Source organism: Cyprinodon variegatus, unplaced genomic scaffold (genome assembly GCF_000732505.1).
Source record: "Cyprinodon variegatus isolate N-32 unplaced genomic scaffold, C_variegatus-1.0 Scaffold68, whole genome shotgun sequence".
Lineage (NCBI taxonomy): Eukaryota > Metazoa > Chordata > Actinopteri > Cyprinodontiformes > Cyprinodontidae > Cyprinodon > Cyprinodon variegatus.
This window is the reverse complement of record NW_015150521.1, coordinates 1,390,356-1,416,425: the sequence shown is the minus strand read 5'-3', so window position 1 is coordinate 1,416,425 and position 26,070 is coordinate 1,390,356. Positions and strand designations below refer to the sequence as shown.

Sequence of the window (26,070 nt, the reverse complement as noted above, 5' to 3'; positions counted from 1 at the left end):
AAAAAGGTATGTTGGTTATAGGAGATCAAAATAAATCCTTTAAACATGCAAAAACACTACAGGTGGCAGAAATTCACGAACCTCAAATACTATCTGCATGGCAAAACATGGTGGTGGCAGCGTCATCCTGTGGAAAATGTTTCTTAAGAGTAGAGAGAAAAAGACAAGGGAATGATTTAGATCAAAGCATTCACTTGGTCTAAATATAAAAATTATCTTTTACCGTCACTCGATTTGCTGTCTGATTGAGCCACTTCATTTTGATTGTTAGTGACCCATGTATGGGGGCCTTAGTCCTGAACACAGCCATCCGGGGTTCGAATCCAGCCTGTAGTCCTTTGTGGCATGTCTCTTCCCCTCTCTCATACCGGCTTTCCTTTTAGCCTACGGTCAGAAAAACGGGGCCACTAGTGCCGTAAAAACTCAAAAAATAAATAAAGAGCAAGGGTTTTCAGCGTTCAATCATGTTTTAATTCATTTGCAGTTATTAAGTGTAATATTGCCCCCCTGAAGGCACTTACTGTACATCTCCAGGCTTTTTCTTAGATTTTTTTTCTGAAGTTATCATTCTTTAAATAGCACTTTTTACTATAGCAAATGACACCTAAACAGGACTTCAAACTTAAACACGATTTAATCCAAGTTTAGGTGGGAAATGGTATGCAGAGTTGCAGTGTTGTGGCTCATGTCTTCAGCAGCAAAGGTATGAAGATGAGAACTGAAAAACAGTTCAGACGTGTTCTTATACCTCAGTAAGATCTATCAACTATCTTTCACATGCATTTGATGTCTATCTGATAGGCAGTTGATGTTGTAACTGCCATGACTACAGACATTTCAACCTTATTCAATACAATTTAAGTTCTATTCAGTTTAAAAATACTTTATTAATCACAAAAGTAAATTATATAAACATAACAAACCTGGCACTTGAGAAGAATAACTACTACTAATACCTGTATGGGCTATTAAATCTATATAGGCTGCCCTATATCTTCTCATTCTTTCCTCTTGCGCTAGTGACTCAATGAAGATTTTAACTTTTATCCTGACATAATGAATCTCAGATGCTACTAGCCCATCCAAATTTTGAGAGAGATAAAATAAATTATTAGAATTTATATATCATACTATTGGTAGAAAAAATATACTATATGGAGAGGCATTTGCTATTATATTCAACAACCTTGGTATCTTAGCATATTCTGTAAGTATTCTGTTAAAGATTTTTCCCATGAAAGAATAATCAAGTGCGGAAAACTTTCAAGAAGCATTAATCATTTTATAAGTGACCATGAAGTAATACTCACTTTACGCCATTATTTTATGTTTCACTAGTTTATTTTTCAAGTTCAAAGTGAACATAATGACTTCTACTGTTGAAATGTGTTTTACAATTAAGTGTTTTAAAAAAAGACAAAAAAAAAAAAAGACCTCAACAGGTTTTTACACAATGCTTTCATCTGAAAGGCACCAAAGAGACAATAATTTTAAGCAGGTAAGTAATGATCTTTGCTACAGAAAAAAAAAAAATCTTGGACCATCCTGTGAACTTTTAGTAAATAAAAAGTATAAAGCAAAAATATCAAAACTTACTGTGTTTTTTATGACAAAACATTTTTATTTGTATAGTTAAAAAGCTAATAAGACAATAGTGGTGTTGTGGTAGCTAAAATATATATTATATAAATACAATATTCTTAATGTAACATTTTGTGTGTACATTTTTCCTCCCTTTTGTGGCTACAGTCTGTCCCACTCTTTGTGCAAGGAGAAAAAAAAATAAACATCAGAATATCCTAAATACAAAGGTTTTCTTTTTTTTCCAAATATAAACATTTTTACTCAAACACACTTGAAATAAATTATCTCTAGTACAATATTTATTAAAAGAAAACAGCAGCAGGTTTCTATCAGCTGCTGTAAGAAAATAACATCTGCTGTATTTTCTTTGCTACTGATGCATGACTGAATATAAATGAGAATATGAATGTGATTGTCTGTATAGTTTAAACAGTTCCTGTATAGATTATTTCCATTTTATCTATTTTTATTTTTTTACATGAGACAAATTTCTGAAAGTTAAATGTTGAAGATTCTTGCACCAATCTTGAGCAGGCAAAATGGATCCAAACGGACACTCTTGAGGCGGATGAGAACTGAAGGAGGTAAAACATAATCTGGATTCTACATCATGGATCAGTTTTTCACACAAAATTAAAATAAAAATATTTGTTCTTCCTAACCAAGAAAAGTGTTAATAAGAATATTTGCCCACAGAGGTGAGCAAGAATGTTATAGTGAATTTATACTAAGGATTATGTAGTGGGTAAACTGGATCACAGCAGTATGACCTGCATGTATAGAACGCCTCGCTGTACACGAAAAAAAAAATAAAAAAATAGCACTTTTGGATGTACTGTTCATTGATGATATGGCTTAGTGATTGTAATTGTTCCAACCAGTGGTGGAAACAGCTTTGAAATGATTGTCCAATTTTCTCCTTCTCCCTCATTTGTTTAGTGTGATGGTGACGTAAGAAGTAGGTATGTAGCCCTCATCTCCATTTTGCCTCCGGACGCGGGTCCAGCCATCCCCTTTATCTTCTTCCACTACAGCAAGCACCTCCCCCTCCTCCATTGAAATTGTTCCTTCACTAGCACCTGAAACACAAAATGCATTTTTTTTTATTATAGTCCAATTTAATGTTAGACAGTGAAAAACAAACCATTGTCCTCTATACGGTCTAACTACATGGATAGTATGCTTAACCCCTGCACTACTACTACAAACTACTTTTAAAAACAGACTTAAAACTTTCCCTTTTCATACAGCTTAGAGTAAGAAGATCTTGAGTTATTTTGTACCTCTGCTAATAAAAAAAATGTTCATCACTCTCAACCTTTTACTGAAACTACTTTCTTCAAATAGTAGATTTTATATTTTTTATTTACATTTTAGTCAATATAATTTTCTAGCAAATTTGCTAAATAATTTGTAGAGAAATCAGGCAGACTTTAGAAGAAACAAGCATGTCATATTTATCTGTTCAAATAATTCTATGCAAAAATATGCCATGTGAATGTCCAGCATTGAGACTTTACAGTTATAGGGCAAGTTGTACCTGTAAAGCAGTGTTTTCCAACATTTTTTGACTGTGATCCCCTTTGGGCATTTTTTCTTACCATGAGTATCTCTCTCATTTAAAAGTATTAATGATTGTCCAAAATTGGAACGTACAATTATAAAATGATTATGAAATGAAAACTATTTTACTTAATCTTTTAATTTCAGCATTTAATTCATAGGTATTTTATTATTTCCAACTCAAATAAAAAAACAACAAATATGTTGCCTGGAAGTCAGTAAGGAATCGAAATAAATACAAATTAAAATTATAATCTAAACCTGAATTTATAAAACTGGAGCTTCCTTATAATAACATTTAAACTTGAGGAATTGGGAATAAAGTACAGAACAAAAATTATAGTCAGACTGAATTAATTTGTTTTACTTCATTTTCATCAAGACACATGAGCAGCTTTGAAGAGCTCTGATAGCTCAGTATGAAAAACAGCTGATACCAAACTGTTCTTTACATCCAGTCTGTTCCTCTGCTTGGTGAACTCAAGAAAAAATTTACTTTTTGGTTGATAAAAGTTTGTTATATTTTCCATATATATATATATATATATATATATATATATATATATATATATTATATATATATATACATTTTTTTTTAAATTTTCTATTTTAATTTTAATCTTTTATTTTAATTTGTAACCTAAGAAATTAAATATTTTCATGTACCCCTTGCAATGCACCACTAGGGATACGAGCACTCCTGGTTGGGAATCACTAAGGTAAAGTATCAACATTGCATTTGTACTTGCATTTACCTTAGAACCAATGCCTAAGATGCTCGATGAAGGTTGTAAGAGAGGGTGAGTAACCCAATGAAAGAAGTGGATGGACATGGACTAAAATGCTACTCTTGAGAAAAGGCAGCTGTTGCTACAAAAAATATATATACTTTTTTAGGACAAAGTCCACTGGTCTACTGACAGCCTGTTGTTGGTTATAATGAGGGTAAGGAAGCCTATTACCATTGCAATGAAAAAACACATCCTGGAAAAAGAAGTGAATAATAAAAAAAAATAAGAAGAAGAGGAATTAAACATAAAATGAAAAGAACAATTATAGATATTATGAAATAAAATAGGACATACCAGGGAAGTTATACATTGCTGTGCATTTTCCAATAGGACTTGCTGGCTCCTCATCCTCAAAGTCATCATCAAACTCTGCATATATAGCTTGTGAGGCATCAGGCGTGCTTTCATCGGAATGAGCTCCATCAGGACTGGAAAAGAAAAACCAACTCACATACGAAATCGAACAACAACACTTTTTTCTAAATGCATATCTAATGAAAGAAAATGTCCCTTACCTAAGCACTTCATGAGCTCCGTTATTGTTAACAGAGTGAGCTCTATATCGTAGTGTGTCCCCCCGAACCCCTGCCTCAGACAGCCAAGTCTAATAAAAGGAGAAACATCCTTATTGTTGAGTTTCACTTATATGGCTGGTTTATATCGTCTCACAATACAGCAGCCTAGATATAAATTAGTAAGAGGAAGCTTCTGTCTAATGAATAAAGAACAGGGCAGAGAATTACCTCATACTTATTAAGCTCTCCTCTGAGCCGCTCTATATTCTGTGATGTCTGACTGATCTGGGTTGTAAGAATAGCTGGATCTCCCATTTGAGGATTTTTCTCATAAACATCTTTCATCTTTCCGAGTGCCTCACTGTGAAGGAAAACAAGGAAGAGGAAAGGAACGAGGGGGGAAGCGGAAGCAAAGTGACTTCTGGTGAAAATCATATCGCCCTTGTCTGTATCACACAAGTGACTTAGACTTAGTTACACTGCATGGATATCTAATTTGTCCTTTCAGCAGGTTTAAACAACAATGATTACGAGTGGGCAAAAAGTTGTAGTGTACATGCAGATGTACCCACAAACCTCTGATCTGCTTCCTTCTGCAGTTCTTTGGAAATCTCCTCTAGTTTCTGCTGTAACCTCTTCCTGCGCTGCTCTGGGGGGAGATGGCTAAAGTCCTCTGTCACTGTAGGCTGCCAAAAAAAAGTCACAGGAAGGGTGGGTTAGCGCTGAACTCCGACCCACATTTCGCACCTTCATAAACTTTCCATCCCTGTTAAAAATGGAAACAAACGAGTGAGAAGGAATGCCGCGCCTATGGTTACAGTTTAGCACAACGTTTAGGTCAATTATTGAGATCATTCCAGAGGTGTCAAAAGTATTAAAGTTTATTACTCAAGTAGAATTATAAATTCTAGTGTTTAAAAATACTTTTGTAGAAGTTAGAGTATTAACTTAAGCTTTTTACTCAAGTAAAAGTGTATAAGTACCTTTTTTTAAACTATGTATACTAAGTATTAAAAAAAAAAGTAATGCAGGAAAAAATATTTAGGAGAGAAGCTTAAAACATGATATTGGTTACTGCACTAACCTATTAAAGAATCATTTTTCTACAATTCTGAAACATAATTTTGTAATCTTTAATTTTATTAAGTATCCCTATTAGCTGTTGCCATGGCAAACAGCTACTCTTCCTGGGTCCTGATCAATACAAAGCACCAATATTGCATTTCCAAAAAATGTCATTTCTCAACACATAGTTTAGAAATGATCAGAGAATGCACAAAAGTACAAGGAAAACTATAAATTCCTTATACTTAATTTTCTTAGTTTTATAGCTAATCTAATTTAACTTTGCATCATCTTGAAAAACTTTTTATTTTAGTATGTGGTGAAAAACAAGTTGGTGCAGCACCAAGTCCAACCACAAAGAAATTGTCTGGATGAAATAAATTATTTTGAGGGTCTTTATTTTTTTTAATACCTACTGGCCATAACAATAATGAGCTTAAATGAAATAAAACTTACAAGTCTATTTTTTAAATGTAAGGAGTAGAAAGTAGAGATAATTGCAAAAAAAAAAATGTAAGGAGTAGAGGTAAAAGTTGTCTAAAAAAATAATTACTACAGTAAAGTAAAGATAGGCAAAACTTCTGCTTAAGTAAGGTAACAAAGTATTTGTACTTTGTTACCTGACACCTCTGGATAATTTACAGTTCAATTTGAAAAAAAAAAAAGCCCATTACTGAGCTTGACATGAATCCACTTCCCATTTACCAACAATAACACAGTTGCACCGAGCGTGATGTGACTTTTTTTAGACACAAAAAAATGCAAAGAACAAAATAAATTGATTAAAAGAAGCAAAACACAGACATGACCAAAATGTAAAGTGACTGCTGAATTTTAAACCTGAGCCAACAAGCGTCACCACATTCCTCCACCAGATGGCCACCTTTTCAACACGACCTCCAATAAAAAAAAATGTTCCCTCATATTAGGATCAACATTAGGCACAAATACATTTTTAGTAAAGAGAAACACTTTTGTGATAAAATTGTCGTCAAGAAAAAGTGGCCACATGTTTCAGGTGTTAAACAACAGAGACCCCCACACCAGGTTTGATGACATTGTTACAGTACCATGGTCCTGTCTGGGGTAAATTTCTGGGGGAAAAGAAAAAGAAACAGCACATCTGTAGTGAAAACCTCACAGTAACCTTAATTGTTTCCCTGTTTAAGTATCCTCAAAAACGGTTGTATGATGTCAGGAATTCCTTTAAACAAATACAAGCAATATACTCTATGAGACATGCCTAAACTCTGTTAGTGATAAAGAATCTCTTGTTGAAGCAAAGAGCAAAGGTTTATGGCAAAATCATTAGAAGTGCTGGATGCTTTACAACCCAATCATCTCCTCTTGTCACTCACCGATCTCCTGAGTGTCCGGAATGAAGAGATTCTGGGTTTGACTGTCTTATTGATCTCCTTCAAACAGTACGACAGAGGATCCCGGCCAAACTTGGGGGAAGGGGCTCCGTTTGGAGGTGAAGGGGCAGGGGGTGTGGAAAAAGGAGTGTGTGTTGAGGGGGAGAGCTGAGGGTCAGGCAAGACCGAATGAACCAGCACCCAAAAATAAGGTGTGCAGGTATTTAATGGTGTAAAAGGGAAGAAGGGGGTAAAAGAGGATAAAACAGATGTGGGAGAGGGCAGGGAGGACAAACACACAAAAAAATGGTGACAAAGGAAAGAAAAAGACACCGTCAACACCTTACAGCACACCACAATGCTTGGCAGACATTACAAACCCCGCACACAAGCCCAAACAGCATGAAAGCACGAACATACATCGTTGGTTCTAATCAAATAAGACATTCCATGCCAACTCACTGTCGTTTCAGCAATGATAATCAATCAGGAAAACTCTAGAAACTTAAAAAAAAAAAAAAGCTGCCTGGAGCTGTAAAGCATTGAAGTTTTTGAATATGTAATAACAAGAGCCTGATTATGTCTGGTTTGTGCCACATGACCAAGTCTCAGAGCTTAGTGATGTAATAGCTTGTTCTGCAATAGTCTTGTTCTGCAAAAGTGGCTGTAAACTCCGGGTAAATGAAACCCGTTTACCAAATTTTCATGTAGCTTTTCATTCCCAGATAGTTCATTTTCTGCCTTCATTTTGAATCTATAAATAAACCATTTACTCACTCATGTAGTTAACCATTTCATATCGACATACATTTGTTTTGTTTTTTTGTTTTTTCTTCCAACTATGAAAATAAATAAATATAAAACACAATTCCAGAAGTCTATGCTTTACACCGTCTCCCATCGTTTGTGGTTCTGATCCCAGTTGTGCAAGCTGATTCTAATGCAAAAAAAGATAATGTTCTGGGTGAACCAAAACAACAGAGTAGCCTCCTGCTTTTTAAAGTGATAGAAACACAATGCCTTTAATTTGTAGTGCAGGGCTAATATAAAGAAAATCACTTTAGGCTGTTGAGCTGAAATCCAGTGGAAAAAAGGCTTGTCTAGCACCTAAAAAGGCAGGGGAAAAAAGAACAAAACTGCAAAGTTAAGTGGAGAAAATAGTTAATAACAAGCATACAAGCTTGTCTTCAAAGATATTGCTTAAGAAAATAAAGAATATATACCATATAAGCCATATCAAGCATAGATTGCAATAAATTGAAAAATAAGGAAGATATATCATTATTTGCAATATTTGTTCCTCCTGAAATATACTGTAAAAGCCGTTTTAACTGTTATTGTATTCAGTCAGAACAGGGGACAGGATTTCCACTTCTTAAAAATGTCTGAATCTAAAAATTTATGGGAATCCATAAATAGAGAGTACTGCAGTAAATGTGGATTTGACGAACTGCGAATTTGCATGGAATGACCAGAAGCACAAAAATGACACGGTAAGAAACCAGCGATGCCTCCACACTGGTGCTACTCTAGCCCAACACTGGTAACAAAACCCAGGTGAGGCTGCAGGGCGGAGCGAGTCCCAGTGAGGATCATGGGGCGGGTCACTGAGACTAAACCTCTGCACTATCACAGATTTCAAGGCCAACATTTCAGTGTCTTTATTTGCCGCTTTGTGATGAAACCGCTTACAGCTGTTTATTTACATGACAGCTTTCTCAGAGTTTGGAAGTCTGTAATTTTAATGAAAAGATTTTTAATGAAAACTGACAAATACTGAAAAAGTAAACAGCTGGTTAACAAGGTGCAGAGTTACAACAAAAAACATGTATAAATGTAGGTCTTTCTAGAAAATGACCTACATAAATAAAAACCAGCTTGTAAAACAGTTCAGTGGTTATAAATAGCTGACTTAATTACCACAGTGGAATGGCACATATAGATTTTAGAGGCAGAGCAAATGCCCTTTGTGAGAGAGAGGTTAAACTGATGACCTGGCAGGAGTGAACTACAAACCTCAACATCTAAGCTGAAAGGAGGTGGGGTGGGGTCCATTAGCTAAATTACACAGTATGCTGATGGCTTCTAGTCTTCAAACAGGCCTAAACTGCCCTGCGACAAGATCCCAAGAGTAAACACAGAAATCCAGAAGCACAGGACTGTTATTATGGGAATGTCTGCTTCTTTGGTGCTATATTTCTTAAAGTTATAGAGCTTTAACAACTGGAGCTCTGTTATTAGAATAACTTAAGCCCCAGATATAAAACAAGAGCTTATTCGAACCAGTACACCCAATCTCCTATTCACACTTTAAAGGTCTAATTGGGAGGGCATGACTGATGACACAGAGCTCTGTGCCTCACACATACACAGGACAGGAAGAGTGCAAAGCAAAGCACAGCCACTAAGACATGCAGAGAAAAGAAGAGGTGCTGAACAAGCAAAACGCTGCGGGGAAGAAGGAAGGGAGCATTCAGTTTTGGGACTGGAGGAGGGGGGCCATTAGCTGGTTAGCAGTCAGCCAACCATTGCACCAGTATGGGATATTACAGCTTACTGTTTCATAGCAGTGTAAATTGCTCAGTGCTCCAAATAGATTCTTAAAGACAAATGTAAATATGTAAAAACATAAATTGATTGAGTTTTCATATCATAACAAACTGAGCTTCATTGTGACGTTGGCACATAGCATTTGTTGTGATGCACATAATGCCAGGTTCTGGGCAGGATAATAGAGCCAGTGTGTTTGTAGAGGCCCAGGGAGGAGAATTCAATGTAGTTTGGGTCTCGTGTTTATGAAACCACAAGCACAGCAAAATGCTGACTGCAAATTGACCTATAGGAAGCCAGAATGTAGAGTTACGTGTGTGTGTGCGTCGGTGGGTGAGTGGGTGGGTGGGTGTGGGTGTGTGTATGTGTGGTCGGATGGTCGAAGTTTATTCACTCACAGCCAGGGATAGAATCATGCAAAAAGGCATTTTCTAGAAGTGCTGGAGTGTTTATGCATATTCAGAATGAGACAAAAGAGACTCATGCATTCATATACTGAGCTTTTGAGTTGAGAAAGTATTCACATTTTTTAGCCGCAATGTGTGTGTGTGTGTGTGTGTGTGTGTGTTGCCATAACTACAGGTTCACTAAACATGCTGTTGGGAGGATTTCCTGGTTCTGGCAAGCCAGAAGTCAACTATTATCCTAAAATAGCAACATTACCATTTTGAGTTTGTTTATTATTCCCAACAAGTATTCTGACTCAGGGGATGAAAAGCTGGAAACAGGTTCTGTATCAATGTGAAAAACAATTTTCCTGTAGAAATAAAGGCTGTGAATGTGCTCAAAGGCGTTCCATTTGCAAAGACATTTAGAACACAACAGTTTTGGCAACATTTTTACATCTGCCCAGTCATAAAACTGATGTACATAGTCTCCAAAGTCAGAAGACTAAATCTGTAATTTCATACCTTAAACAAACTCTATAGGAACAACCGAGTCACAAATTAATCTGTCAGTTCATTAGAAATTATTTGCCTGATTTATATCCAGGGGTTCAACCACATATTTTACTTTACTAAACATTCACCTTTGTCTGTAGAAAAGGGGGGAAGTGAGAGGGAAGCAATGCAGCTGCTGTTTTCATGCTTGTTGAACCTCTAAGGCCTTATTAAAAGTTCTGGTTTTGCTTCATTGGAGATCAGGACATTTTCATAGTTTCTGAAGTCGGCTACAATATTAAAACACTCAAAAGATGAAGTCATCCTGTGTAGTCATATAAACTGCAGAACTTTGCAGAAGCTTTCATTCACATCAAAATATCAAATATTCATGTTTTCTTTTTTTTTCTTTTTCTTAGACCAATATAATGGATAAATCATCGTTATTGTTCAGAAGGGAATTTGTCTTCAGTAGAAGTACTGGCTACCCTTAAAAATCAAGATTCTTACTTACATTCATTTCTTTACCGCATCTCAAAGCTAATCCAATTACAGTTATATTAACAATAAATAAATACAATAATTGGCAATAGCAATAAGGTAGGGGTAATTCTGAAGTAGATGGAAAAGAATTTGTGGTTTTTGAGTTATTGGTCTCCAAAATATGTATGTTTAACCACCTTTCACTGCAGTTTGATCTTCAAGTCTTTTAGAGACTTGCAGAAACTGCAAAAACTGCAGAATAAAAGATTGACATCTGTGCTAATAAGTGCAAAATAAATATGCATTTATCTCAAACTCTTTTAGGTTGGATGTTGAATTTCTGTGAACATCACTTTGGAAACAGTTGGATTTAGATCTGGACTTTGACTAGGCCAGTCTAACGCAATAATATGCTTTGGGGTCTTGTCCCTCTTAAAACACAAATCTCTATCAGTTACTTTGATGATTGTCATTTATTTAGCTTCATTTATCACCCAATTAACACCAACCATTTCACCCTGCTAAAGGAAAGTGACTGTGAGCCAGGTTTTCCACCCCATACTGTTTTGCATGGGGATGTAGCTTGTGGCATACTGAAGAGGAAACTTCTTATGTTTTTTTCCCCCACAATGGCCCCCTTCTTGTCACTATTCTATAAATATCAATTTGCTGAATGTAGTGCTAACAGTTGTCCTCTCAACAGGTTTTCTTCTATGAAGAGATCTCTGTGACTCTTTTAGTTAACATGAGCCTCTGTTTGTAATGAACAGTTCTCTGTCAGATGTTTAAAGCTTGGGATGTGATTAAACCTTCTCAAAAACTTTTAGCTGTCAGATGTCTGATGTGTTTAATGGACTCCAAGATTCTGTTAGTTCACTCATCTCTAACAAACCTATGTGGCCTTAACATAAAAGCTGCATTTGCTTGTTTACTTGGTATATTTTAATAGCCTTTCGTTGCAACAGATATCATGAATATTGAGAAATATTGAATTAAAATGGATTCATACAAAGACAGTTGAATTTTGAAATGATGTGCATTGTTTTCTTTCAGCTTCCCTACTGTTCAATACTTTTATTTAATGAGAAACAATACAATTTAAAATGTGATGATTTGATCTAACCAAATGCGAATAAGTTTAAGAACCATGAATGCTGCAGCAGTGCTTGGTGAATAGGAATCCCCTTTAAAAGCCTAAACTCAGCACTTAACTGTCTAAATGCAAGTAAATAATGGAGGGAAAGGGGATTTATTGACTTACACAAACAGAGTGCTGACAAAGGAGACAGTCCTAAAGTCTGAGCATAAATCCACAACATAAAAAGAGCTGCGAACAAAACTAGATGGGAACCTACAACACAATATCAGCTGTAAATTCTGCAGGGAACAAAGGAGTTTTGCAGCACACATATAGTAATGTGTGGTGGGTGAATGAGAAAACAAGTGATGACGCAGCGATGAGAAATCAAAGGTCTTGACAGAAAATAGAAGAAAACTAGACAACCTCAGACTTATATCGATCATAGTCCAAAAGTACAAACTCACACAGCAAAGTGAGGCAAACACTAAAATCCAGTGAGTGTAAAGCAGATCTTAAAAAGAAAAAGAGCGACAGTTTATTCCTTTTATGCAGCAGACGTTTTCTCCCCTTTCTCAGATCAGAAATTTTAACAACCTTGTGTCAAACAGCTGAAATCAGCCATCAAAGCCTCTTCATAGTTAAAGGCAAAAACAGAATAAAGAAAGTTCTTTGATTTGACATTTGGAGCTATGACTGAGTTCTTATAACCCATCAGTTTAAGTTACAGAAACTCACCTCTGAAACCATGCATTGATAATGGAAGACATCGATACATTTTTTTTTTTGTGTATGTTTTTAAATTAAAGATTGAGGGGAATATAAAACTAATTCAAATCTTACAAAGTCAGATCATATCACTGCCAGCTTGTAAGAATAAAATGTCCTACCTTACTCCTCTTGAAAAGCCAAAAGTTTTTACTTTTGTTCTTCCCCAGTAGGTCCAGAGGGCCTTTAGGTGTACTGAGGCTGCTGTCAGAAGAGGCTCGATTAATGCCCTGGCTGTAATCTTCAAACTCCAGATCTCCAGGACGTTCAAATCCAGACTTATTCTGCTCTATTATAACCATTGTGTCCTGCAGTAAACGAGGTTATGGAGAGAAGCTGGATTAATGCTTATTTATGGAAGAAAGCTCAATTCATTATGAATAATAATTTCCAAGAACTAACTACTGAATAGATGCATCCTGCTGAATAAAAAGGTCAGTGTCTAAAACCAACTCACATTTTTCTCATTAACATTAGTGCCAGCTTTAGTAATGCCTTCTAGGCACTTGCCAATGATAGGCATCACATGCTTTTCTGTCTCTGAGAACAAGATGTAGCCTTGTCCTAACTTCTGTATTCGCCTCTCATCCAAATCCTGCAATTTCTAGAAAATACAACAAAAAAAGAAATAACAAAACCATTACTTGAGATACAATATTTATATTGGAACACAATCTTCAACCTTTTTCAGAACCTTTAAATGGGTTCAGGTAGTTTTTTGTCTTCCCTTTCACACCAGAAGCACAAATATTTATTTAGATACTTGGACAATATTTAGCATACACAAGCAATATTATAGCTTCTAAAAGATGAAATGTAGAAAGGCAAAAGAATCGGAGAAAATGGGTTAATAGAAATGTCTCTTCCACAGCTTAGTCCATATCATAAAAGGTGAATAAATACATTAAAAATACCCGCTATTATTTGACTAAAGTTGAACTTTTGATGCTTCCCATTTTCTCAAATCAAACTCTCAATAGTAGGACCTTTATGTTACTGTTGATTTTCATAAGACTAAGCAAAATATAAGCACAAAACCTAGTTTTCTAGTTAATATGATGCATACATAGTAATTAAAAATTTCAGCACATTGAATCTATCTTAAAATAAATGAGACACATTTCTTTTATCAAAATCATTTATACACAATTGACTGTTATCTGGCAATTCATGAAAATACCTGTCACTTATTTAAAGTGACAGGTATATATATTTATATATATGCACAGGGAGTGCATATATATCTAAAAAAAAAAAAAAAAAAAAAACTTTCAACGAAACACTTCCAAGTTAAAAACCAAGTTTTTTGTATCTGTTATACATTTGATTCAATTGCAGTTTTTCTCAGATCTGGCTACCCAATCCTCACTTATTACTCCACAGTTATGCTAAAACTCCAAAGGAACTGATGTCAGCACTGTGTGCAGCAGATCTACTTACATTGAAAATAATTGGCATGTCATTAAAATAAAACTGGTTCTGCTCTTTGTTGTACTTTTGAAGGTGGGCAGCGTAGTCATTCTTGCATTCCTCTGCTACACATGCTCTCATGTGAGCTTGCTGTTTGGCCTAAAAAGCACAGATGAAGCTAGACAGGTTATAAAGTGCAACTTTAATTTTGTTTAAACATAGTATTTTACAGTCGTTCTTACTTTTTCAACGTCGGCTTTCGTGGCATTGATGTCTTGATCTGTCTTCTCTGCATACTGTGCCGCACGCTCTGCTTCTCTCCACTCTCTCTCAAAGCGCTTTTTACTCTGTAGATAAGATTAAACAAACAAAAATCTTTACTTTCTGCACAAAGGTGCGATGATATCTTCCTGTTTTTGAATAAACAGCTTTGTCCTTTATTATAATCAGGAGAAATGTTCACTGTATGTAATTATTTCAAATGTAATTTCTTTTGGATAGATTGCATTAGAATGAACAGGGATTTGAAAATAAGTCACCACCTACTATTCTTGAATTGCAGTTATGACGCCCCCACCAAACACCTAAAACTAAACCTACATTTAAACATGTTGCTGTATTTCCTTGTTCATGCTCACACATAGATGATCTTAATGATGAACTGCTATTCTTAATCCCTGAGCTGTGTCACTCCATCATATGTAGCTTCAACTACACTGAGAAATTTGTTTTTTCCATGTGTTTCGGTGTTACTTTGGGAATTTTTGATAAGACATCAATGTTGGACGAGAATGCCTGCTTCACATTCTCCATTCAAATTCATCCCAAAGGTATTTTGTAGCTTTGAGGTCAAAGTGGGAAAGCTATCCATGTTCAGCCTATTTAGGTTTTAATGGATCTTCTTTTGTCCAGTGGCGAGTCGTGTAAAAATCAGAAAGAGTTAATCTCCAACCTGTCCCTACAAAGTTAGGAGCATAAAATGTTTCTAAATGTGTTGCAGTATTGTGAGGAATTAAGTCTCTCTTTTACTCTTAAAATAAAATAAAAAAAAAACATTCTGAAATGATCATCCCCATTGCATCAAACTTCACAGTTCTAGGAATTGCAAAGCCCAAACAGAATTGTTTGACAGTGATTTTGGATTTGTCAGTCCATTGAACATGTCTGCAAAGCTTTTCGAGGCCTGTGGCAGTGGAATTTTGATCATCTATGATATGCGAATGTTTTTGAATGTTGCGATAATGATAGGACTTGTGATAAACAAGCAAATATTTTAAAAGTATCATTATCCTTCTGCCTTAGGCTAATAGCATACATAGACATAAAACACAAAATGTATTATTCCCGTCTCAGAGCGGTTGGTTGTGGCAGACAATTGCTGTTTTAACAAGAAAATCTGCTTACATGTAGTATTTTGTGGAGTTTCTATACCAAACTACTACCTTTTTGTGCTGAAGTACACAAAAGCGTATCATTAAATATATTACAGACATACAGAGCAGGGCTGTATAGTCGCTGAATAATTGGTGATTACAGTACAGACTATAGAGCTGGATGAACTCCTTGAAATACAAAACATTTAAAAAAAAATCTGGTATAGCTTAGATATGGATCTAAAGTAGATTTCCAAATAAAAAAGAATAAATGATTACTAGACGTAAAATGAACATTCATACACAGCAAGATAGATGGTGTGCAAAGAAAAATAGTTAAAGATCATTTTTATTTTTCTGGCCCAGGAATTAAAAATATAAAACAAAAAAACAAGCTGTCTGACTGACAAAACACACATAACTAATCAATAGCAGCTTGGGTGCAAGAAGTGGGGGCACCAGTCCTTTAAAAAAGTTTTTTTTAATACAAGTGAATAACAAGTACTTAAAGGGAACTTTATTTCATTTCCCTAAATGTTGAATTCTTGATTGTTAACTTTTTCACTGTGAGATTAGGCTGCTTTACTAAAACAAATGATTTCACAGATGTTTACCAGAGTTACTGATTAATATGAAGGAGTGCTGTGGCGCTACGCAGGAGTTGGATTGATAGTACAAATATGAGAACTTAAAATAAGGCTGCTTCCCACTCTGCCTGTTTTGACTATAAACAAATAAGGTCACCTGCCTGACCGGGCTGCTTGTCCAGCCACTCACTCATAAGATTGTGCTCGTCTTTGCTTTTAACCCCGAGGCCACAGTTACATTCATCAGAAGATTTTTCAATATTAAAACTACACTTACATTGTCAAGCTGCTTGTAGGTGCTCTCCAAACTCTGCTGGGCCTTCTTGGCCTCCAAAAGATACTGCAAACATTTAAAAAAAAAAAATTAAATAAAAAGATAGAGATATGGAGGAGAGCACAGAATAAACAATAACATAAAAAAGCCACACAGCATAACAGACAAGAAAACAAATACCAGTGTGTCTGCGGGAGGCCTCTTTAGCGATTGTCTGTTTGTGGCAATACTGAGCAGTCTAACGTGACAAAGAGAGCATTTCTCATTGAGAAATGGAACACCACGGCACAGACCATATCTCCCTTAGGAGACGCTTGAACTCCTTTCCTGCTGCAGCAATGAAATCTCCTCACATCGACTTTTTCTAATCCTCCCTCATGCTTTGTATTCCAGCCCAACAGTGTGTTATAAAACCCTTTTGACGGTTTGTCAAAATACTTCTTAATATGGTCATGAGGGCACACACCACTATGTCTGGACAGTATATAGTAAACATATTTCTATTCAACTTACAGGCAAGAATAGCTTAGCAAACTGACTGTGATTAGGAATAAGTGAGCTGTTTGAGAAGGCCTGTGTTCAGGTAAAACCAGATTTAACTGGCCACTACAAATATGCACTGATTTATGGGAAATAAAACTAAATGAACCACTTTTAACTTTATTATCCCATATTACCAACAAAATGTGGGGACTTTAAAGTAAAATGCCTTATGTGCAAACTGTGTGTAAAAAATAACCTTACAGGGCTTTCATGCACAACTTTGACACATATGAAAATGAAAGTTGCGTAAACATGTGCTGTAATCCTCACAAACATTTCTGCCTTAAAAAGGGGTGACAGTCACAAAAACGTATTCAATGAACACAGCCTCAAAGTCCAAAAACTCATCTAAACACAATGAAATATCACTACATTTAACACAATGTGGATCGTAGTCAAAGTTTTATTCATGCATTTAACTCCTAAATCTCACTGACAACACTGACTCACATTTTGTTTTGTACAGTAACAGAATGCAAAAATAATACCAAAGATCTTAGTAAGATGTAAAGTGCACATGTATTTCTCTTCCTGTCACATGCATTAGGAAATGCACATCAGTCTGTGCACTAACATCCATAAAATGCATGTGCATTTTCAAAGGAGCCCTATTCTTTGTAGACCAATGACACATGTTCATAAATAGCTGAACAGAGGAACATACATTTGCAGGGTGCTGACAGCCTCAGTACTGCTGCAGGATGTGGCCAATAGAAGAATTCAGATAGAACATGTGCTTAGTGATCCTACTGACCTAGTGGCACATGATGATGGATGCCTTATTAACCAGTTAAAATTGCTCAGGGCAATCATCTTGAAACTGGCCACAGAGATACAGGAACTAGGAGTGGCCATGTGTCATCGGTGTCGGTTCAAGTGCTTACCAAGCTGCATTCTTTGCCACCTAAGCTTTTCACAGGGGGCTGACTTATAGGTCGGCTGTTTCACAGTCATCCCTTTCCAGCCATATGGAACGGCCTCATCTATATTTTGCTCATATATATAAACGATTCCCCATAACTATGCCTCTCCTATACAGCGTGGCGCTGATTTCCAAATGAAATCCAGAACTATGGCTGAATCAAGCCTAGTGAAAAAAAAAAGCAGGTTTTATGTTATTAATGTTCCATCCATTTATGATGTGCAATATAAAAAAGTGGAAATTTGGCAGTTTATCAAAGGATTCCTGTATATTATTATTATTATTATTATTATTATTATTATGCTGGGAACATACTTTAAGCAATCGCCATGAGCAATGACTCCTGCAAGGTTTTTTATTAAGAAACATCCCAGAATTGCTTTAAAGATTTAAAGTGCATCATATTGTGTGTGATGGTCACAGTCTTCCTAATATAAATATGGGAGCCATATCCACATCTTTACATCAATTTCTTATATATTGCAATGATCAGCATTATGCTTTGAGCTCAATGCAAAGCTAAAAAGCACAGTTTGGATTTAAAATGGATGGAACGGAAATGATCTAACATTTTATTTATCTTTAGAGGGATTTGAGTCACTGAAGAAGTTGTTGGGTTACCCTCATGGTCTGCAGACAAAGTCTCCATTGTCATTGGTATTTGGACACATTGTGACTTTAATTTATTTATAACAGAAACGGTGTACAAAATGCATGACTCTTAAAAGAAGAGATGTCTTGTACCAAAGTTAGCTAGTTTCCATCCGTAGTCCCTGGGTAAATAATTTGCAAACTTATTTTTGTATGGATGTATGGAGCAGAGGTATGTGGTTACATGTGTACACACATCTTTTTTGAACAGCATGTGAATGTATGCATTTCTCCCGACTGCCAACTTTTAGAATGAAATCAGTGGCCTTAACCACGTAACAGTGGCAGCATCATGCTGTGGGGTGACATTTACTCAGATGAAGGCTGAACAGTTCTGTTCAAACTCCAAACCTCAAGGTGTTTAATTGAGTTCAAGCATAGGTTTACAAAATGATACAGAGTTGAGATATGGGGACTGACAGACCTCTTTCAAGGACAAGTCCTGCAAAAGGCCTTTGATAGGGTGCCGGTCAAAGTTCATTTTAAAATTAAAAGGGACCACTTCACTTGATCTGCATGTTTCTGGACAATGGGGGGAAAAAAAACACAAAATTGGAGCACTGAAAGAAAACTAACATATGCACAGATGAGACTATGCAAACTTTATTCAGAAAGAACTCTGCATCAAGCAATATAAAGCCCAGAACGTCTTTCTTACTGCAAAGCAACAGCACTAATAGCAGCACTGCCTTAGAGACGAATTGTACAGAATTAATGTCACATTACAGGGGGATTATACTCTCAGATTATATCTCTCCTTTTTTTTTAATCCTGCATTTTCACAGGGCTGTGTAGATATTCTAAATTCATAATCTGAAATGACTAAATATCTGAACTTTTAATTTTTACTTTGTATATCAAGCTCACCGTCTTTCGCTCCTGCTTGAGCTCCTGCAGGTACTTGGTAAGATCAATGCAAATGTTCATGATCATGTTCTCGGCTATTAGCTCCCTCTGCCCTGCATAGTCGTTCATCTCATTCAGGATGTCCAAAAAAGACTGGTAGCTGGATAGCCTGTTATGTGGGAGAAAGGAAAGGGTGGAGAGATGAGGACATGCAGATGGGACCACTGATAGTGGTAATTGCAAAAGACTCTGCAGGCAAGCTAAGTTATGATAAGGAGCTTGTTACTTCCTTATTCCTGTTTCCTTCTGAGGGCATTTAAAGTGTCACAAGCGTTGGTCCATAACAATCTTCTGAAGAGCACTGGTAACGGGGTAACTCCTCATAAAGATTTGACAGAAAGTAAAAGGACTTTTAATGAAATTACCTGCAGTCTGGCTCATCTTTGCTGCTTCGTTTTTGGTTATACTTCTTAGAAAGATTCCTGAAGGTGTGGATATAAAAAGAAAACCAAGTTATTCAACAAACTTAATGGGATATGACTAAAAAAAGATAGAAGACACTCTTATGCTACCACTGTAATTGTTTAACAGAACTGTATTCAAAACAAAGATATATTATGAATAATTGCTGCTTTTCCTTCTTTCACTATCCTTTTAACCACATCCACTCTATCATGCGCCAGTCTGCTCCCACTTCCTCCCCTCTCCAGCAGAGCTCAGCACTACAACAGATGTGGGCTTGTGTGTGTATGTGTGTGTGTGAGGAAACAACTGGGTGAGAAAGTGCCGAGAATAAGGAGAGAAAGAGAGACGGGAGGCAGAAAGCATGCAGCAGCTGGAGAATTGGGCTAGTGTTTCAGGGACAAGCTAGAATCTGTCCCAGAGCAGTCATAAGACCAACAAGCATTTCATAAACAAGCTTCTAACATGCAAACATTTAAACACAAACACAAGTTGCTTTGAGCTGCACACAAAAATGTGAGATGGTCAGTATGAGAGAGAAGGGGTACCTCAGTTGTTTGGCATAGCTTTGCTCAATCTCCGTCCTCTCCTTGACAAACTTCACATACTTCTCCACCAGCTCCAGACCAGACTGCGTGTGCTTCTCTATGATGTCATATTGGTCCTAAGAAAAGGAGCGGGAAGACAAATACGAAAAAGAACGTTTCAGAGATGAGCTGAAATTCAGACCACAGCTGTTATGTTTCTCAAAGACTTAGAGCAACAAGAACAGGGCTGCCCAAGTCCAGTCAGTCGAGGCCCACTATTCTGCCGCTTCTAGATGCATCCCTTCTTCAGTGCCCCTCATTAGTAGGTTTTTGCTGTTCTGAATAAATGCTGAGAAAATTCAACGGTTAGATTCAGGATTGCTAAAGGACTGGACTGGGGCAGCCCTGACCTAGAAGAATCTGGAATAGGAGGGGATAGACTAAACCCAACAAGCTTTTTGTCTGCATGTTATTGTTTTGAATGCTCTTAAAATGGGGAAGAGCAGTCAGGTATGATGAACAATTTTCTATCATTTACAGCAACATTCTTTCCTGCTGTTCCATCATATAAGATGGCAGATGATTTCTTTTCATTCTCTGCTTCACCTTGTAATGGATGCTACGACCCCTTCAAGCTCAGGCAAGTTATAATGTGTTGAGAGATGATCGTCTTTCCTCACTGTACGGCTTCCCCCGCAGCTGACTTTTAGGTTGAGCTCAGGGCCTGTTAAAAACGGATTCCTTACATGTCAGGCCTTGTTCTCTAGTGGTAAAACAAATTAGACTGGTCCTCAAATAACAGATATTTGAGCTAATCATACATGCAGTTAAAAAGGGCTGAGATCAATCTATCAATATATGGTCACAAATGCCAACTAAAAACAGGCCTTACTGTTCCCTTCCTGTACAGACTTTAATTTTTCTACCAGATCTGTTTCATTTTATTTTTTCAAACTTGCTAAATCTTTAGCTTGAGGGAAATTTAAATAAAATTAAATCTCCTCCTCAGGAAAACTGCTAAATAATTTATGCTAATTATTTAACTACTATCTATTATCACTAAAAAAGATAAGAATTTTTAGGAGAACTATAAAGCTAATTAATGGGCTATTAAAAGGGTCAAGCTTTGTACACTTTATTCTCACTAAATTGAAATTGATGTTTATTTAGTTTCTGGTTTTTCATTTAATGATTTATTTCTTTTGAATATGTTTAAAATCACAAGTTTGTAAGTAATCAGCAATTATATTTTTACCTTACAATAGCCACATATATTCACAGCTTTTAAGTCAAAGCTACAATAAAATGCAAAAGGCATAAAAAAAATTACCAAAAAGAATATGTTTTCTATGCTTATTAAAATGCTGAAAATTGTTTAACGGGCCTTTAATTGTTTCAACTCTTTTTCTTTGCAAAGAGTCTTTTGAAGCCTTTTATTTTACATTATTTGAATAATTGCCCATCGCTTACATATTTTTTTTATCTGTGCAGAATCTCCAGCATTTCTGTTAAATATGACAAAATCAGATCTTCAGGCTTCTTAAATTTAGACGATTTATTGAAAAGATTAAATGTGAATCTAATAAAGTAAATAATAAATCATGTTATCTTTAGCTTTAAGTTTAGAAATAAACAATTGTAATTTGTTATACGCTTTATTTTTCAGACAGGAACACCCAAACATTTTTTTCCTTCGTATCAATATAGAAACTGTTCTCCCTAAACATGTCCTTTAAAGCTTGCAATAAAATAAGTAGAATGATGTTTGTGAGTATTTGGATTTTACTGCAAGCGTAAATATTTTGAAACTCAAATGAAAACAGTTTATTAAGTTTAAGTGGCTCATGTCATCTAGTTAAAGCAGTAAACCAATAAGTTTGTAAAACATTTCAAATAATGCTATTCCCACCTCCATGCCAGAGATGAGGGAAGCGTCACATTTACAATTCAAAGAAAAAAGCTGAATGTGGCTCTAATTTTCCTGCTTGATTCTCAGGTATATCTTGACATACGACATTTATTGATACTTATGAGTTACCCTCATTCACCACAACAACAAAAGTGCAGATTAAAAGTTGTATACTGTTGGTTAATCCTGAAACAAGTAGTTTGCATGACTTAGGATATTGTTTGCATATTGGATTTCTGACTTGGGTTCAGTTTGTGCTACAACATAAATTAGAGAGTGAAAAGGAAGTAGAAAACTGTCCTGGATGAAGATGGAGTGTGTGCCTATAGACCTTAAACCCTCTTATGTTTCTGCCTTGTTACATATTTACATACAAAAGCAAAACAGTTTCACAAAACAAACCTGATAAGAGTAATCACATTTGAGGAATCTAACCTAGATAAACAGGCACCTCAGCATGGATAGAACACCCCTACCCCCAACTTTAAAGCTCTGCAAATCTAACATGAGCAACTGCATATTTGATTTCAGGCTTCCAACCATGTTTTTTGTCTCTCATTCTAAATTGACACTTGTCATTTGTACCATTGATCAATTTTCACTTTACATGGCTGCTAATGTAAACTCTAACAAATATTCTAAGGAAATATTCTTTGTCCCAAGGAAGTAGAAAGGAGGTTTTTTTTCTTTGTTAGACACTTTTTACATTATGGAAGAAAACAGCAGTTTTACTAGATGTTTTTCCACTCCCCTTCTTTGGCCCCAACAGCACAAACAGCATTCCCAAAACATTTCAAAGGAATCCAAACAATTAAAGTAGCCTACAAGTAATGACCTGGATTCTCTTTAATAAAATAGGAATACCATCTCTATATACAACTTTTTTTTCCTTGATTAATCCAAACTTTAAAAAGGAAGGTTTATTCATAGACGCATAATTTAAAATACTATTGTTATGTTTAGAAAAAAAAGGTAAAGGCACCTAATTGGTGTCTTTTAAAACCACAGCACTCAGAATATTGTTTGCATCCCAAAGCCGCAGTCAAAACTATCTTTAAAGGCCTTTGCTTGGGTGGTTAGAGCTCAACTGATTTTTAAAATTCAGAAATGATTGTGTAAAGCAACTTTAACAGGTTTTGTTTGTAGTGTTCGCATTTTAGTTTAAATGAAATATTTTTGTTAGGCTCCAGATACTTTCTGAATTCTTATTGTTACACCAAAGCATTATGCAGCAGGTGATCATCTTCTCCCTAATGCAACTGTTGCCACTATGTTCCTGAACCAAAACAAATATCTAATTAGCATCAAAGCCATTCAGTGCTGAGAGGAGCCATGTTTCTTTCCTAAAGCTTCTACAAATATTTCAGGCTTGAATCATTCATTCCTGCAGAAAATCAGGGGCATGGCCCGGCTAGACCTGAAGCACAGGAGCTGCACTCACTAACAACTACAGCTCAGACCCTGCACCAACTAGTACCTTAAAATAGCCACCGGATTAACAACAATCAGGAAGACAGATGCCAGACGGCTGATTGGACCTGCGCTTTGACTCTGCAGCCAAACAGTAACAAAACCAATGATGATCAGGCAGACATAGTTGCACCCACATTAAACAATATATGTTTTTTTCTAAGTTTGCATGAAATATCAACCTTTTCCTTTAGATATTATGTGCAGAATAAACTTAAAGCACCTGCAGAAACTTTCTGCCGTGTAACAGGACTATGTTTGAATTTTTCAAAGTAGGGCATAACTAATTAGGCTGTTTGCACCATTGCATGGGATGAAAAAGAGAGTGCATACCCGGAGGGAGACAGTAATGAGGCCAAAACCTCCTTTCCCTCCTCTTTGCAATGCTCCACTTCTAGGCTCCCTAACAACATAAGTGTCAAAGCTTGTTTTGTTCAGGTGCCAATCCGTTCACTTCTTCTAAGAAAATGACTTAATATCCAACACAAAGCTGCACTACCTTTGTTTGGTTTAACCTTGCGCAAAGCTCTTTTAAGTGCAGATCCCCCCTTAGTATATTGAAATCATGTCACTCAGGTAGGGGCACCTTATCAGTGATGTGTGTTGTTGCCAAGCCACATCACAGCAGCTGATTTCATCTCTATGGAAGCCAAGTGTGACAAAATGTAAACAAAGAAAATACACATCCCTTATACGGTTTAAGCACCCGCATGCAGAACAAAATGAGTTTTGACACTGTAGGAAATCAATCTTCATGCTTTGCCCCAAACCGTGAACACGACCTTAAATGTCTTATGACTGAAATAATCAAAGCAATGCAGTAGGCCTACTTTTATTGAAGATCTGCAAAAAAAAAAAAAAAAAAGAAGAAAGGGGGGGTTGCTTTTATGGGCTTTATTTTGCAAAGATTTTGACTCATTGATCAAACTTTATTCTACTGCAAATTCATCAGGGTGAGAGAAAAAGACCTAACTGTGCATTTTTATCATCCTGATTATAGTTTTCAATATGAACTCACCCAAAGTTCTGTTCCCCAGTCCATGATCTCCACCAGGCTGTTTGTTGAATACAAAGAAGTTCTTCCAAAGTTATCCCAGCAGCAGCAGATCAGAGGACCGACGGCCCGCAAACAAACACAATCCCGACTTGATCAATCAGTAAACCACCAGAAAGATCCGCTGGCGCTTCTTCTAATGACGCATCTGAATCGGCTTCATAATTAACCAATCGATTTTAACTTGTGCTGGCAGACGCTGTTCTTGTTAATCCAAATATTTTTCATAGCGAAGAAAACAGAGGGACAAAGTAGCTCACGTATGCGCGTCACTCCCAAATCCCAGGGTTAGCGCGCTCTTAAAGGGCCAGCACACACATGGAACCCCCCTGCTTGGACACTTTAGCCATGTCCTCATCTTGCAGCTTTACACCAGATATCAGGATGCTGAATGAATCTTTTTAGAGATGCATTAAAATCCTCCTTCTCATATATAAAGCCTTAAGTGGCCAAGCTCCATCTTATATCAGAGATCTGATTGTTCCTTATGTTCCTAACAGAGTACTTCGCTTCCAATCTGCAGGTTTACTAGTGGTTCCTAGAATTTCTAAAAGCAGAATGGGAGACAGATCTTTTAGATATCAGGTTCCTCTCCTGTGGAACCAACTATCAATTTTAGTCCATGAGGCAGACACCCTGTCTACTTTTAAGCGTAGGCTTAAAACTTTCCTTTTTGATAAAGCTTACAGGTTATCCTGAGCTATCTCTATAGTTATGCTGCCATAGGCTTAGACTTCTGGAGAACATAGGGGCCCCTATTTCATCATTTTGCTTCATTCTATCTCTATTCTTCCACTCTGCAGAATCTGTTAGTTTAATCTCTGACATTATCCTCTCGCTGCCTTTTCTCATAGTAGCTTCACCTCATCTGTTCCTGTTTGGCTGTGACACCACCCTGGAGAGAAATATCAGCTGTGCTACTGCCATCAACACCTTTGTTTATAGATGTTGGAGATTGGCCTGTTTTTCTGACCGTGACTGGTTGGATGTGCTCTCTTCATCCTCTGACATGGAAGCTGGCTCTGAGCTCGTCTGCCTGGCTGTGTGTTTCCTGGACGGGGCCGCCTTTTACAGTTGCTTTTAGTACCTCTGCTTCTGTCTCCTTGAACTCCAGTCAGCCTCGGCAGCTGGCCACTCACACTGAGCCTGGTTCTGCTGGAGGTTTAAAAGGGAGTTTTTCCTCTCCACTGTCGCTACAATATGCTTAGTGTAAGTGATTGCATCCTAGTCAATGAGTTGATGCAATCAACTGGATTTCCTTAGGTAGAAAACTTTGAATCAATTTGACTGTATAATCTGGTGAACTGTAAAGTGCCTTAATTTGTTCTGATTTGGCGTTATATAAATAAACTGAATTGAATCGAATATACGAACAGTAAGAATAAGTAAAAAGTTACTCAGTTATCTCA

At 36.5% G+C, this 26,070-nt stretch overlaps 1 protein-coding gene across 4 annotated transcripts; it reads right to left on the bottom strand.

Annotated features, from left to right (window-relative positions):
* Positions 1 to 1,817: 1,817 nt before the first annotated feature.
* Positions 1,818 to 24,938, bottom strand: LOC107083093 (cdc42-interacting protein 4 homolog). Of its 4 annotated transcripts, XM_015372062.1 has the most exons (16): positions 24,626 to 24,938; positions 20,250 to 20,365; positions 19,665 to 19,721; positions 19,261 to 19,408; positions 16,281 to 16,343; positions 14,286 to 14,390; positions 14,074 to 14,202; positions 13,091 to 13,237; positions 12,756 to 12,941; positions 6,877 to 7,041; positions 6,589 to 6,612; positions 5,030 to 5,139; positions 4,682 to 4,814; positions 4,454 to 4,542; positions 4,233 to 4,366; positions 1,818 to 2,663 (listed from the first exon to the last, which is right to left on the bottom strand). In XM_015372062.1, the coding sequence occupies exons 1-16, from the start codon at positions 24,647 to 24,649 to the stop codon at positions 2,512 to 2,514; spliced, it is 1,782 nt and encodes a 593-aa protein (XP_015227548.1). In that variant the 5' UTR covers positions 24,650 to 24,938; the 3' UTR covers positions 1,818 to 2,511. The 4 variants fall into 4 exon arrangements, with proteins under 4 accessions (XP_015227548.1, XP_015227549.1, XP_015227550.1 ...); XM_015372063.1 differs by lacking the exon at positions 6,589 to 6,612; XM_015372064.1 differs by lacking the exon at positions 6,877 to 7,041 and having other exon boundaries at positions 24,626 to 24,937.
* Between the last annotated feature and the right edge of the window lie 1,132 nt (positions 24,939 to 26,070).